This window comes from Lemur catta, chromosome 4, assembly GCF_020740605.2.
Source record: "Lemur catta isolate mLemCat1 chromosome 4, mLemCat1.pri, whole genome shotgun sequence".
NCBI classification, from domain to species: Eukaryota; Metazoa; Chordata; class Mammalia; order Primates; family Lemuridae; genus Lemur; species Lemur catta.
The window spans coordinates 71,802,981-71,818,174 of NC_059131.1; the positions used below are offsets into that span (position 1 = coordinate 71,802,981).

Here is a 15,194-nt window from a genome sequence, read left to right on the forward strand (position 1 = left end):
AAAACATCAGAATACAACAGATGTCAGTAGAAGATGGATGGAGGTTAAGATTAACATGTCTTATCTGTTTCAAAATATTATGTCTTAGGTGCCAAGATTAGGCATCAGGGCTGGTCTGGTGATAGACACCTATGGAATGGTATCTCTAACGTAACTCTTAGAAGCACTGGTTTTTAAATGTAAGACGGTAAGAACTACTGCATGACTGTCTATTCTCACAAGCTTTCTGTATATGTAAAAACTAAGATTTTTCACTATTTGGACTATTAATAATTAGCCTCATTTACTTTAAAATAGCTGATCAATCACCTAAGCCTAAAAAAGGCCTGGAAGCATAATCCCTAACCACTAGACTAGTATTATTCCTGGCCTGGGTGCCAGAATAGTGGGGTACCGATTAGTGCCCCAGGTCAGTTCCTCTTGGGACAGATCCAACCTCCTCTTCAGAAGAGGTGGTCTTCCCTCCCCATCAGATGACCAACCACTTGACACTACTCCACTTGACATTCCTTCTAACTGGGCCAGATTATTTTCAACAAAATGTGGGATTGGGTCATCTGAACTAACAATTTCCACAAAAGAGTAAATTTTAGGTACAAATACTCCATAACTAATCACTGCCATATGCTGTGTTATTTCATAAGTGCAGGGACAAACTTAAATTTTACTGTGGTAATCACTAATTTTTTTCTTTTTTTTTTTTTTTTGAGACAGAGTCTCACTCTGTTGCCCAGGCTAGAGTGCAGTGGCATCAGCCTAGCCCCCAGCAACCTCAAACTCCTGGGCTCAAGCAATCCTCCTGCCTCAGCCTCCCGAGTAGCTGGGACTACAGGCATGTGTCACCAGGCCTGGCTAATTTTTTCTATATATTTTTAGTTGTCCAGCTAATTTCTTTCTATTTTTTTGGTAGAGACAGGGTCTCACTCTTGCTTAGGCTGGTCTCAAACTCCTGAGCTCAAAAGATCTGCCCACCTCGGCCTCCCAGAGGGCTAGGATTTCAGGCGTGAGCCACCGTGCCCGGCCTAATCACTAATTTCTTATTAGCTTTTGGTTCTACAGAGCGGGACTGGCCCTGCCCTAGGCAGGCTGTTTAGTTCAGGGACAGAGCCCAGGATAATGGTGTTTTTGCAAAGCTCAAGTATTATTCCCAGAATCAGAGTAAGAATAGGCCTTCCACAAACCTAAGGCCAAAGCCAACGATGACAAATGAGCTTTGTCTTCCTTTTCAATTTATACCTAAAATTCCTTCCACTTCCTGGATCACTTCCCACTATTCATAAGAAGCCTTCCATGCTGGTGGCCATTTTATATGATGAACTAAGAAAGGCATCATTAACGATGCCAACACTAAAATTAGTTTATCAGGTAGAAGCTGATCCAAGGTTTAGGAAAATATGAAGTAACTTCAGTTAGTAACCCAACAGTTCAGCTCATTCATTTACTTGGGGAAACCTTCTGCAGCAAGCCCTCCCTTTGGAGCCACCTGAATCCCATCCCATGGGGACTGAACTGGGGTTATGTAATCGTAGCATTGTCTGATTGGTAACATCTGCCCTGAACATTTTTTAGGTAAGCATAAACTCTTCCAAGTTTTATGGCACAAAATTCTAGATTGCAACTGCAGTTCTGGGTTAGTGACTCAACAGACTCAGAGCTCTTTTTGAGAAGTTATGCTTATACCTGTGGCTCAACCAACAAGGTCACCTTCGTGCAGAAGTGAAAATGGTTCTTGGCCTGGGAGCCAATCACCAACCTAAAGTTTCCTCCTAAATTTTCACAACAGATTGCTAACTTTGCCCTTTACATGTCTAATGTCAGAAGCATGTGGCTGTCCCCAATCAGTGACAGTGAACATTAGCCATTAGAAAAAACCCAACAGGAACGTGATTGGTACTTGATTTTTGCTACAAAACCCCCCTAAAAAATCAACCCACCAAACAAATAAAAACATTACCTGGCTTTCACCAACAATTTCTTCTATATACCTTATTCTCGGCATTCATTTATTTTTCTCACCTGGTTTTCACATCTGTTGGGATTTCTTTCTTAACATTTAAGAGTTTTTTGCTTTTTTGTTTCACTTGAGACATGTCATTCTCATGTTTTTCAGGCATGGCTTGTTTTCCCTTTTGCTTCTCTGTATCCTGTAAAAAATATACACTTAACTGCTGAGAATGATTAATAAAAATGACTGCAATTAGTCCCATTTGAAGATAAAGACACAAAACCAAAGATACCAATATGCATATGTGTAAAAACGTCAAACTCCTTTCTTGAAATCTATCTTTATTGCAGTTCTGTCCATTTTTCAGCCTTCTTTAATTTATTACAATTATATCTTAGTGAGTTAGAGTTCTGAAGAATGACCGGGGTGGGTGGTGGCAGTAGCAAATTGGTGGCTTCTCATTTCTAAGTATTAGGAAGTAAAACTTTGTATTTATTTATAACAAAAGTTTAGCCAAGACTACAACATAAAGTTTAACACTTCCAGCCATGTGTCTAATCCTGAGCAAAAAATCCCCGGGCAAGCAGGTGGTGCAAGCAGCACTCAGTGTGATCACATCTGTCCCTTCACTGTGGCTGGCAGTAGTGTTACGACTGGTTTAATGTAAATACTGTTCACCACCAACAGGAGGGCCTTCGTTATTCATTCACTTATTCAACAGACATTTATTAGTTGCCTACTTGGTGCCAGGCAATGGGGTTACCAACAAGGTCCAATCTCTTCCCCCAAAACTGTGAAATCAAGCAGGAGGGAGACACACAGGACAGTCAGAGACTGGTGTGGACCTTTGGTGTAGAAATGTTGCTGGCCATGACTGGAGCACAGAAGAGCTGTCTTGCCTGCCTCAAATGTGGAGCCTGGACCAAGAAGGCCACAACCAAGCTGCATCTTAAAGCTTTGCTATGCACCTGGCCCACCAACTGCTATTTCTGATCCACAACCAGAACCTGGCTCCATGCATTTTTATAGTAATATGATACCGTTGCAGCATCCAAGTATGAGATCAGCAGACCTGTCTCCCCAATAGAGTACATATCCACTCAAGTATTGTTGAACTTGCCTGGGGAGCTGCATGTAGCATGGGCTATGTACTAAGAGCAATCTAGTTTTGCACCACAGATAGTCTGTTCCAGATGCACCAGGGCTAATGGGGGACAGATAGGGAAGGACATACTCAATAGGGGACATCTGTGGGTGTAGGGGGGAGCTACAAGCATGTGGTGAATTACTGTCTACTCCACAGCTCTACAGTTTATGGTTATTAAGGTGGCCTGAATTTTAATAGGTCACAGCAGGTCAATCTATTTCAATGTCAAGACTAACTAACCAGAACTAGTGCTAAAACATCCTCCTGGCTCGCTTATCTTTTGAAACTATTTTGAGTTATTCATGAAATATTTCCTGAACACTTAACCCACCAGGTACTTTGTAGACCATGAGCTCTTTGAGGACAAGGACATGGCCTTTTTGTCCACTGTTGTTGCCCAAGTACCCAGCAACAAGGCCTGGCACTACTGGGTGTTCAATACATATGTGTTGACTGAATGCGTAGAAGAGAGCTGGAGAAGACATAAGAGAAAATGACCTCTCAAATCTGTAATCTAGTTGGGAAGAAAACACACATAACAGATCACACAAATACATGACAAACTGAGATCAGTCACTAAGAAATAACAGCATATGACCTCTGTGCAGGAGTGCAGAGCAGGAGGAGTATAAACTCCGCAGAGGGGCAAGAGGTAAACAGGCATGAAGGCCTCACAGAGGATGTGAGTTCTGAGCTGGGTCTGTAAGGCAGCAAATGGCTTGGAAGGAGATGGGAGAAACAGGAGGGATGCACAGCAGAGAGCTACGAACGAGGCCACACAGAACACTGGCAGCAGGAGAGGGGAGGGGAACACTGGGGAGCGAGCAGGAGGCAGCCAGACAGGCAGGAAAGGAAGCGAGGGGAAAGTGAAGAAAGCCTGTGCAGAAAATGCCTTCCAAATGTTTATTTGTAGAATTCAAACTGCTGGAATCCCACTCAAAGATCAGGAGAGTGCTTTCTGCCTCTCTGAAATAACTTGTTACAACAGATACAAAGTATAGAACTCCAGTACCAGCTATGAGCTGGACTAAGGGCAGACAGAGCACCACACCAACTGGGAGGGACTTGTGAGGGGGAAGGCAGTTGATGTGGAAAGTAATTTTATTTTAAAAATTAATGCATGCAGATGACACTGCTGGATATCTTTAAGAAGTGATTCTTTAGGTCACTAGACTAAATGTGAAAAAGAAATTCTGGTCTACAACATTAAAGGGTTGTATTTAGGATCATTTTAAATATGAAATATATTTACCTAAAAATAAAAATACCAAAGTAGAATTATACCCTTCCTTTCCTGCACACCACTTACAACTCACTCTTAGACACATTCACAACAGCAGCTCTGCCCTCTATCTTCTAAGGCTCACTATGGACCAGGCCATTTTGCAATACTATTCCTAATGCGAATAACCACCCTGTGCGCTGGGGACTCAGATGGGTGAGGCAGTTTTCTCGATGTGCTGATGTGTCCTGGGCTGGGCTGAGTTTCCAGTCCTGGGTCACTACTGAAGCCTGGGGGTCTTTCCCTGGGCCACACTCCCTCCAGAACAGTCACCACTCTACCTGTTTGGGGAGTGAGTTGCTATCAAAGTTCTGCTTCCAGCAGGTGCCAGCAGTGATCTGACGGGAAAACACCCAACATAATTAAAATGGAGTTTCTTCTTACTCTCTCGTGATACTTAAAATTTGAAACAAATTTCACGAGGTAGAATAGTTACTATTCTAGACAGTTTCCTAACTTTTAAGCAGTGTTTCTAATTTCTAAATATTTCATTTTATTAACATGCTTCCAAATGTTCTTCTCTGGAGGAAATGAAGAGTCATGACTGGTTTCTGCAGGGAAATGACTCTTTAGTCATGCCCAGGCACATTAACAAACCCTTAGAAGGTACATTAACTATAAAACATTAATTTTGTATTAAAATCAGAATCTATGAGATAGAAGGTCTTGTGCTGTGTCGGAGACCTCTCTTTTCCCCTTTGGTTTTCTTTTGAAAGATCATTTCCTACCTCTTTGAGGAGTGGTTCTGTGTCAGGGTTGGAGGTCTCTGTGGTGGTGGAGGAGCTGTCATCATCAGCCAAAGAGTCTTTCAGCTCATCTTCCTGTGGCTTTCCCTTTCCCTTCTTCTCCTTTTCCTCTTGCTTCTTAGGTGGTTTCACCTTTCGTTGAAGAGGTTTTCCTTTCCCTGAGGATGAAAATTAAAGCAAAATAACTCTTGATTTTTAAATAGCTTAGAAAACAAAGCCATTGTCATTGAGTAAAGTGTTAAAAGAAAAGAAAATGCCATTATATTTTTTATGGAAGAGGCTGGATTCTTTTCTCATTAATAAAGGATTAATAAAGGTTTATTTATTTCTTCTCTAATTAAAGCTTTCCAAATCACATTGACTTTGTGATGAGAATATTTAAAAAAAATACCTTTATTAAGCCATAACTTATGGATAACAGAATGCACTCATTTCAAGTGTATGGTTCAATGAGTTTGGACAAACTCAGCAGTTTGGATAAACCTGTATGTCCATCTCAGAATGTTTTTATTCATCCCAAAGGGTAATGGAGCTTTGAAAAGTCACTTAAGTGAAACCCAGAGATTCTTTAAAATCTGTTGGGAGATGGAAGGCTGATGGTGACACAAATGATGAGCTGCCTGTGTGCGTCACTTGAGGGGTGCTAAGAGCCCCAGCACTGGGAGCCACGATGGCTGGGTCCAAATCCTGGCTCTCCCCAGCTAGCTGCATGATCTTGGCCTCTCATCTGTATGATGGGAAGACAAGACCTAACAGGGTGTAGTGGGGAACTACATAAGGCCCTAAAACAGTGACTGGCACATAAGTACTATGTAATGTTAATATTTATTATGAACAGAGAGTAAAAATGGAGCTACAGAAAGCCCTTTATTTTAAAAAATCTGGATGCTACCAAAACAAATGAGAACCATCCCACAACATATTTCCCAGGTAGTGTTCTACATGCTGGGAATACAGCAGTGCACAACATAATCCCCACCCTCACAGAGCTTATGTTCTAGCAGGACTACACAGAGGCAGAGAAAGCCCCAGATCCCAGCACCTCAGAATGTACCTGCAAGATCACCTGGGTAGGCAGGTGAAAGCTGGACAAGTCACATTTTAACCCATTCTGCATGTCATCATTTCTAGTACATCTTCTTGATAATAGTGACTTAATATAACTTAATTTAAACCCTGATGTTTTATGCTTTATCCTGAAGAATTCCACTGTTGATGGGTGTTAGAGACCCAAATCTTGGCATCTATATGGGGAGTCAACACACTATGGCCCACAGTCCAAATGTGGCCTGCAGCCTGTTTCATTATGGCTTGTGAGCTGAGAATGATTTTTTACAATTTCAAGTGGCTGAAAAAAAGAAACAAAGAAAAAAATGCAACAGAAAGACTTTGTGGCCCAACAAAGCCTCAAACATTTACTACCTGGCTCTTTACAGAAAAAGTTTGCTGAGCCTGATCTAGAAAAAGTATAAGTAAAGTTCTGACTGATTTCTGGGAATGTCATTTCAACATTTACTTTACAGTGATTCCAGGTGTTAGATTCAAAACCATAACTGGATTTTTTTTTTTTTTTTTGAGACAGAGTCTCACTCTGTTGCCTGGGCTAGAGTGCCATGGCGTCAGCCTAGCTCACAGCAACCTCAAACTCCTGGGCTCAAGCAATCCTCCTGCCTCAGCCTACTGAGTAGCTGGCACTACAGGCATGTGCCACCATGCCTGGCTAATTTTTCTATATATATTTTTAGCTGTCCATATAATTTCTTTCTATTTTTAGTAGAGACGGGGTCTCGCTCTTGCTTAGGCTGGTCTCAAACTCCTGAGCTCAAACAATCCGCCCACCTCGGCCTCCCAGAGTGCTAGGATTACAGGCGTGAGCCACCGCGCCTGGCCCATAACTGGGTATTAAGTCTCAAAAACTGAGAGGCCTTTGTTTCAGAAGACTGACTAGCTGGTTTAATTACAACAGGACCTTGACCCACCCAGAGGGCTGAGCTCCTCCCACCATGGCAAGAGGGGAGGGGAGTGGTCTCTGCCCCACTTGCAGATTTCTCAGATTTTTCTCCCACATGATCAAGATCAGGACCCCATGCAATGAATTTCTTGCCAGCAATTATACATTTTTATCATGCTTAGGTACAATGGGTGAGAGGCGGTAAATCTGTATAAATAATCTATATTTATGATAACCTGAAACTTCCATAATAAATAGAAAAGGGCTGGAAATGAAATTTTTAAAGTAAACTCAAATAAAGGAGAAAAACACTCAACAAACCAATAGTTCAGTTGAAAACTTGGGTAATGAAAGATTATTTCATAAAAGAACAGTTTTTACACTTTTTACCTCCAAATCCTCATCTTTTATTAACTGAGTATGCTGCACTTGGGCTTCTGTTCCCAGCACCTGAACAAATGTGATTTTGAAAAGGTAACTGTCAAAGCCAGTGACCTGTATCATTCCTCATTCTACACGACCTTCTCTGTTCTACTGGACTCTGCAGAATGTGCCCCTCCCACCCTTGCCGGGCCCCAACATGATCGACAACTTCTGACAACCTTTTTTTCTAGCTCCATCTTTGCTGGTGTTACCTAGGGATCAGCCCTGGGAACATCTTCTCTTTTCCCTTTATATTTTCCCTGGGGGCTCATTTTAATTGACCATAAGCAATTCAAATCTTAAATGTCCAAAACTAAACACTCTAACATCTTTCGGGTTCTCAGTCTATAATAACGGTTCTTAACCAGACATAATTTAGAATAATCCAGGGAGCATTAAGAAAAAATTGCTGTCTGGGCCCACTCAGGAGATTCTGACTCAATAGTTCTCAATGGGACCTAGTGATTGTACTGTACATCTAGGCTGAGAATTGCTTGTACACAGTATCAACATCAATCTAATTACCCAGTGAGGAGCTACTTGAGTGCCAGGTATGATTTCTTCTGCTGCTGAGATTCCCAAGTTCAAATGGTGGTGGGAGAAGACAGAGTGCACTTTCCCAAGAGAAGGGACTGATAACCTGATTAGACTGACTGGCCCACGCCTACCTGTGGGCAGTCACTGTCCCCATGAGGCTGTGACAGGGAGTGTCTCCCTCTTGCCTATTGCTGGGGTGAGCCGATAAGCTGATTCTCAGGGCAAGCTTGCTCCCAAAGGTCTTCTCTTCCTTCGGAGCTGGTTTCCAGTAGGAAGATGGGGCTTTAGGGAAGAGACTCTGAAACCTCTTGTTAGGTCAGTGGTTCTCAGTGTTTTTCTCTGGCCTACAGAATCAGTATCATGTGGGAACTTGTTAGAAATGCAAATTCTATGGCCTCATTCATTCCAGACCTACAGAAAAAGAAACTCTAGGGGTGGGCAAGGCAACCTGTTTTAACAACATTTTCCAGGTGACTGTAATATACCATCAATTTAACAATCCCTGGCTTAGGCGGAAATTCTATCCAGGTTTATCAGAGACCTGTGTTGGGGGCACTACAGGCACACAACCTGCTGGTGATAATGCAGTGTCTCATTTCCCATTTCTCACGACTGCTGCATGTATACACATGCAGGAATTTCAGGAAGATAGGTACCTGTCCTTCAGAGTAGAATTTGGGGAATTCTGGATCACGTGGAAGAAATTATCTAAACAATGCAATTTAACCATTAATCAGTTGAATAGATTAGATCTCTAAAATCTCTTAAATCATTTCTCACCTCTCACTTCTCACCCCTGCTGCCACTTCCTGAGCTCAGGACTTCCTCATCTGTTGCCTGGCCTCCTGCAATGGCCCAGTCTTCTAAGCATTTCCTCCTGTTCCACTTTGCCTTCTACACTGTCAATAGCATTGATTTCCTTCTGAAACATTTTTAAAGTTTAAAAACTTTACCCTATCCCTCATTTTCTATAGGATAAAGTTCAAATTCCTTCACAGTCTGGACCCATCTATCTTTCCACTGCCTGCTCCAGCCTGTCCTTGGCTCTTGCATACCCGTGGCCCGTCACAGAATCACAGAACACTGTTTCCTGAGCCTAAACCACTGGTTCAGGCTACCAGGCTGTTGCCAGGACACAAGAGAGTCGGGGATTGGGAAGTGGGAATCAAAAATTCAGGGGGATGTCTTTTCTCCACATCTTTGCCCACACTTATCTTTTAAAAACGTTTTTATTTTTAATTGACAATAATTATATATATTATATATTTATGGGGTACAATGTGATATTTTGATACATGTTTACACTGTGGTCATCTGTGTTTCTGATAACAGGTATGAGATGACACAGAAGTACATAGAGGATGGTGGTTACCAGAGACTGGAGGGCTGGGCCAGAGCAGGGGAGACTCTGTTCAAGGGTGAAAAGTTTCAGTTGGGAGGAATAAGTCTGAGATCTACTGCGCAGCATGTTGACTATAGTTAATAATGTGTTGTATATTTCAAAACTGCTAGAAGAGTAAATTTTAAATGTTTTCATCCCTCCAAAATTAAAAGTATGTGAGATGATAGATAAGGCAATTAGCTTGATTTAATCATTCAATGATATAAACATATATCAAAATATCACACTGTACCCCCATAAATACATATAATTATTATATGTCAATTAAAAAAAGAATTGAGAGGGAGACTGCCCTATCAAAGACGAATTAATGAACTCAATTGCACTCAAAGTGGAGGAGATAAGATGTCTCCTAGTCTTATGGGAACCATGACTTAACTGGCACATTATCAATAATGTAAATTAGCCCATCCAAATAAAGATGGCACAAGCTAAAAGGAGAAACAGCTTAGAATAACTCAGAGTGTGTTTTCTTTGAAGTGACCAAGGGAGACATATACCCAATGTGAACGTGGTGACAGAGAAGGGCTCTTGGTAGGGCAGCCAGGTTTGTCAGGCTCACACCACTGTCTGGAGGAACTGTCCCTGAGGCCAGTCACCCTGTCTGCCTACTCCCATGATCACCAAGCAGACTCCTGTCTGGGGGATGCTGGCTCACCTACTGTGGTGAGCTCAGCTCTGTCTCTGGAAACGAAGCTCTTCTCTATCACTTTCCTGAGATCTTCCTTTTCCAGGCTCTATTCCTCAGAGTCCAAGCACCTTAGCGCAGAGATCAGGCCTTACTGATCTCTCCCCACTCAGTCAGTGCCTTGCACAGTACCCAACTTGCGGCAAGTGCTCCAGACACCTCAATATGGTGGCCATGGTGGTGTCATAGAGGGCTAAGTAGGAAGCTGGGTCTTTCATCTCAGCTAGTCGGTAATGAATACTACCCCCACCAGGCACCAAGGAGCTAACCTTCTCCTCCCTTCCCTGCTGAGGTATTGTCAGAGAAGGCCTCATGGAGAGTCAGGACTTTGACCACTGCCAGGGTGTCAGCAGAGACAATGCGGGAGTCAGAACTCCCAGCAGTAATGAAGAGCTTCCGTTCCCCTGGGTGTCAACAGAGAACAAGTAGGAAACCAGGACTTCTAAGTCCACGTGGCAATAACAAGGCAGCACACTCCTATACCCCTTCCCCTGCCAGAGCGGTGTCAGAGAAAGCCAGCTAAAACAGAAGGTTTAAGTAAGATCGAAAGCCTCAGGACAATAATACCCAAAAGGTCCAGGTTTCAGTCTAGAGTCACTCTTCATACCAAGAATCAGGAATCTCTCAAATTAAATAAAAAACCAAAACAATCAATAGACGCCAATACCAAGATGATAGAGATGTTAGCATTATATGACAAAGATATTAAAGCAGCCATCATAAAAACATTTCAGTGAGCAACTATGAATACACCTGAAACAAATGAAAAACCAGAAAGCCTCAGCAAAGAAATAGAAGCTATGAAGAAGAACAAAATGAAAATTTTTAAATTGAAAACTAGTAACTGAAATAAAAAGCTCAGTGCATGGGCTCAACAACAGAACAGAGGAAACAGAGGAAATAATCAGTAAACCTGAATATACAAAAATTGAAATTATGAGAGAAAACAGATTGGAAAAAAAAGAAAAGAACAGAGCCTCAGGGACTTGTGTGATTAAAACAAAAGATCTAACATTTTTGTTATCAAAGTCTCAGAACGAAAGGAGAAAAAGAGAGGGCCTGAAGAAGCACTCAAACAAACAATGGCTGAAAACTTCCAAATTGATAAGAGATATAAACCTACAGATTTAAAAAAAAAAAAAAAAAAAGCAAACCTCAAAGAGGATAAACACAAAGGAATCCACACCAAGACATATCATAATCAAACTTATGAAAACTAAAGACAAAGAAAAAAAAAAAACCTTGAAACCAGCCAGAGAAAAACAATACTTTACCTATATAGGGGAAAAACAATTAGAATGACAGAAGGAACCATTTTTCAAGTACTCAAAGAAAACAACTGTTATCCCAGAATTCTATACCCCAAATAAAATATCCTTCAGGAATATTCTGATATTCTCAGATGAAGGAAAGCTAAAAGAATTTGTATCCAACAGACCTATTTTAAAAGAATGGCTAAAGAAAGTTATCAAAATAGGACAGAAATATTAAAAGAAGGAAACTTGGAGCATTAGGAAAATAGAAAAAGCACAGTAAGCAAAAATATGGACAAATACAACAGAATTTCCTTTATGTCTTGAGTTTTTAAAATTATGTTTGATGACTGATGCAAAAATTCTAACACTATCTGATTTGGTTCTAAATGTATGTAGCAGAAATATTTAAGACAATTATGTTACAAATGAGGGAAGGTAAATGAACATAAAGAGAGACAAGGGTTTCTATATTTCACTTGAACCGGTAAAATTATGACCCCAGAGGGCTGTGATAAGTTATGTATGTATAATGTAATACTTGGAACAACCACTGAAAAAAGCTATACAAAGATACACACTCAAAAATGCTATAGAAAAAATCAAAACAGAATTCTAAGAAGCATAAAAGTAACCCACAAGAAGGCAAGAAAAAGAAAATAAGGAAAACAGACAGAACAGAAAACAAAAAATAAAATTGCAGATTCAAGTCCTAACATATCAGTAAGTACATTAAAAGTACATGATCTAATTACATAATTAAAAAGACAGAGACTGGCAGACTAGATTAAAAATGATGACCTAATTATATGCTGTCTATATGAAACTCACTTCAAATATAATGACACAGGCAGGTTGGAAGTAAAACGATAGAAAAAATAAATTGTGGAAACATTAATTAAAGGAAAGCAGGAATTGCTATATTAATATTAAAGTAAGCTTCAGAGGAAAGGAAAGTACTAGGGACAAAGAAGGGGATTACATAGTGATAAAAAGGTCAATCCACCAATAAGATATAACAATCTTAAATGTATATGCTTTAAACAAAAGAGCTGCAAACTACATAAAGCAGAAATGCATAGATCTGAAAGGGAAACCCACAATTATAATTGGTGATGTCAACAATCTTCTCTCAACAATAAAACAACTAGACAGAAAATCAGAAAGGATATGGAAGAACTCAACAACACCATCAACCAACAGAATCTAAAAAATAGGAGCATATACACTCTTTTCAAGTTCCCATAGGTCATATGCCAAGATAGGTGATATCCTGGGCCATAAAACAAACTTCAACATGTTAAAAAAAACTGAAATCATTCAGAATGTGTTCTCCAACCATAACGGATTCAAACTAGAAAGCAACAACAGAAAGATAGGAAAATCTCTAAATACTTGGAAACTAAGCAACATACTTCTAAGTAATCCATTGATCACAAAAATTCTCAAAAGAAATAAAAACATGGAACTGAAAGTTCCATATATTAAAACTTGTGGGACACAGCTCAAGCAGGGCTGAGAAGAAAATGCATAGCACTAACAACATAAGTTAAAATGGGGAAAAGTCTTTTATCAACAATCTAAGCTCCCACCTCAAGAACCTAAAAAACTGCAGAAATACAAACCTAAAGTAAGCAGGAGGAAGGTAATAACAAAGAGCAGAAGGCAATGTAATTGAAACAGATAAGCAGTAAAGAAAAATTAATGAAACATAGAACTGTTCTTTGAATAGGTCAAAAAAAGAGGCTGGGCACGGTGGCTGCCTGTAATCCTAGCACTTTGGAAGGCCGAGGAGGGATGATTGCTTGAGGCCAGTAGTTTGAGACCAGGCTGAGCAACACAGCGAGGCCTTGTCTCTACAAAAAAAAAAAAAAAACAAATCAAAAATCAAAAAACAACCTAAAATTAGCTGGGCATGGTGGTGTGTACTTGCGGTCCTAGCTACCTAGGAGGCTGAGGCAGAAGGATCACCTGAGCCCAAGAGTTTGAGGTTGCAGTGAGTTGTGATCGTGCCACTCACTCTAGCCTGAGTGACAGAGCAAGAACCTATCTCAAAAAAAGAAAGAAAGAAAAAGGGAAAAAAAAAGAAAATGTAAATTATCAATATCAGAAATTAAATAGAGGATATATTAAAATGATAGTAAGAGAATATTACAAACAACTTTATACACATAAATATGATAACTTAGTTTAAATGGACCACTTGCTTGAAAAACACTAACTATAATACTACCACAACTCACCCAATATGAAACAGATAATTTGAGGAGCCCTATAACTATGAAGGAAATTGAGTTATAATTAACACCCATGCCTCCAACTTAGATCAAAGTAAACTCTGCCCTAAGTTTCACACTTCACACAAAAATTAACTCAAAATGGATCATGGACTTCAAGAGGAAGAAAAGACAGTACACAAAAAATATTTGCAAACCACGTATCTGACAAAGTATTATTAATAGTATCTAGAATATATAAACAACTCTCAAAGTTCACTAAAAAACAGTAAACAAACCCCCAAACAATGCAATTAGAGCATGGGCAAAAGACATGAAGAAGATATTTCACCAAAGATATTAAGATGGCAAATAAACACATCAAAATATGTTCAACATCACTAGCAATTAGGGAACTACAAATAAACACCACAATGAGTTATCACTACATACCTACCAGAATGGCTGTAATAGAACAAATAATGATGCTACCAAATGCTAGTGAGAATGTGGAGAAGCTGGATTACTCCTACATTGCTGGTGAGAATGGAATATAGTACAGCTACTCTGGAAAACATTTCAGCAGTTTCTTAAAAAACTAAACATGCAACTATCATGTGATTCAACAGATTCACTCCTGGGCACATATCTCAGAGAAATGAAGTCCTATATTCATACAAAAACCTTTACTCAAATATTTATAGCATCTTTATACATAGTAGCCCCAAAATGGAAACAATCTAAATGTTCTTCAATGGGCAAATGATTAAAAAAACTATGGTGACATCCATACCACGGATTATTACTCAGCAATAAAAAGGAACAAACCGGTGAATTTCCAGAGAGTTATATTGAGTGAAAAAAGCCAGTTCCACAGGGTTACATTACTGTATGATCCCACTTATGTAACAATCTTGAAATGACAAAATTATAGAAATGGAGAAGAGATTAATAGTTGCCAAGGGACCAAGGAAGCTGGGGAGGGAGGGAAGTGGGTGTGGCTAGAAAAGGTCCCACGAAGGTCCTTGTGGTGGTGGAAGATTCTGTGTCTCAATGATTTTGTCAAAATCACTATCCTGGTTGAATTAATAATATTGTACTACAGTTTTACAATGTATTAACCACTAGGGGAAAGTAGGTAAAAAGTACATGAGATCTTTGTATTATTATTTACAACTGTATGTGAATCTACAATTATCTCAAAATAAAAAGTTAAAAAACAAATAGTGTATGTGTCTCACTTAAATTTAAAAATAAACATTCCTAAGAACTCGCATGTGACTAAGCTGTGGCAATATTCATTCACGGGGTGGGTACTAATCTTTGCCAAGTATGTTAATTCTTTAGAATGCCTTAAGTGTTGTTCATTCTACTTTTAAAAAGCTAAACACACACTCTTTCTCATGCAAATAGAATGTCCATATGGCCTGAAAGCTACCCTTTCAAACTCAATTCCAACTTTCTTCTCAACGTGCAAAGGGACTGGGATCTCTCAATCTAAAACCTTGTCCAAGAAAAACGGGAGGTTTACCACAACTACCCTACCCCACAACTGACCACTGCTATACCCTATTCCACTCATTGATAAAACTAAAAGGATACAG

General features: G+C 39.9%; 1 protein-coding gene across 4 annotated transcripts in view; it reads right to left on the bottom strand.

The window, feature by feature from the left end:
* Positions 1-15,194, bottom strand: part of TMEM131 (transmembrane protein 131) — a 206,890-nt gene that overhangs the window by 13,415 nt on the left and 178,281 nt on the right. For all 4 annotated transcript variants that reach the window (XM_045550172.1, XM_045550174.1, XM_045550173.1 and 1 more), the window contains 2 exons: positions 5,103-5,278; positions 2,017-2,144 (listed from right to left, as the gene is read on the bottom strand). In XM_045550172.1, the coding sequence (XP_045406128.1) occupies positions 2,017-2,144; positions 5,103-5,278 (304 nt within the window). The remainder of the gene's footprint in view (positions 1-2,016; positions 2,145-5,102; positions 5,279-15,194) is intronic.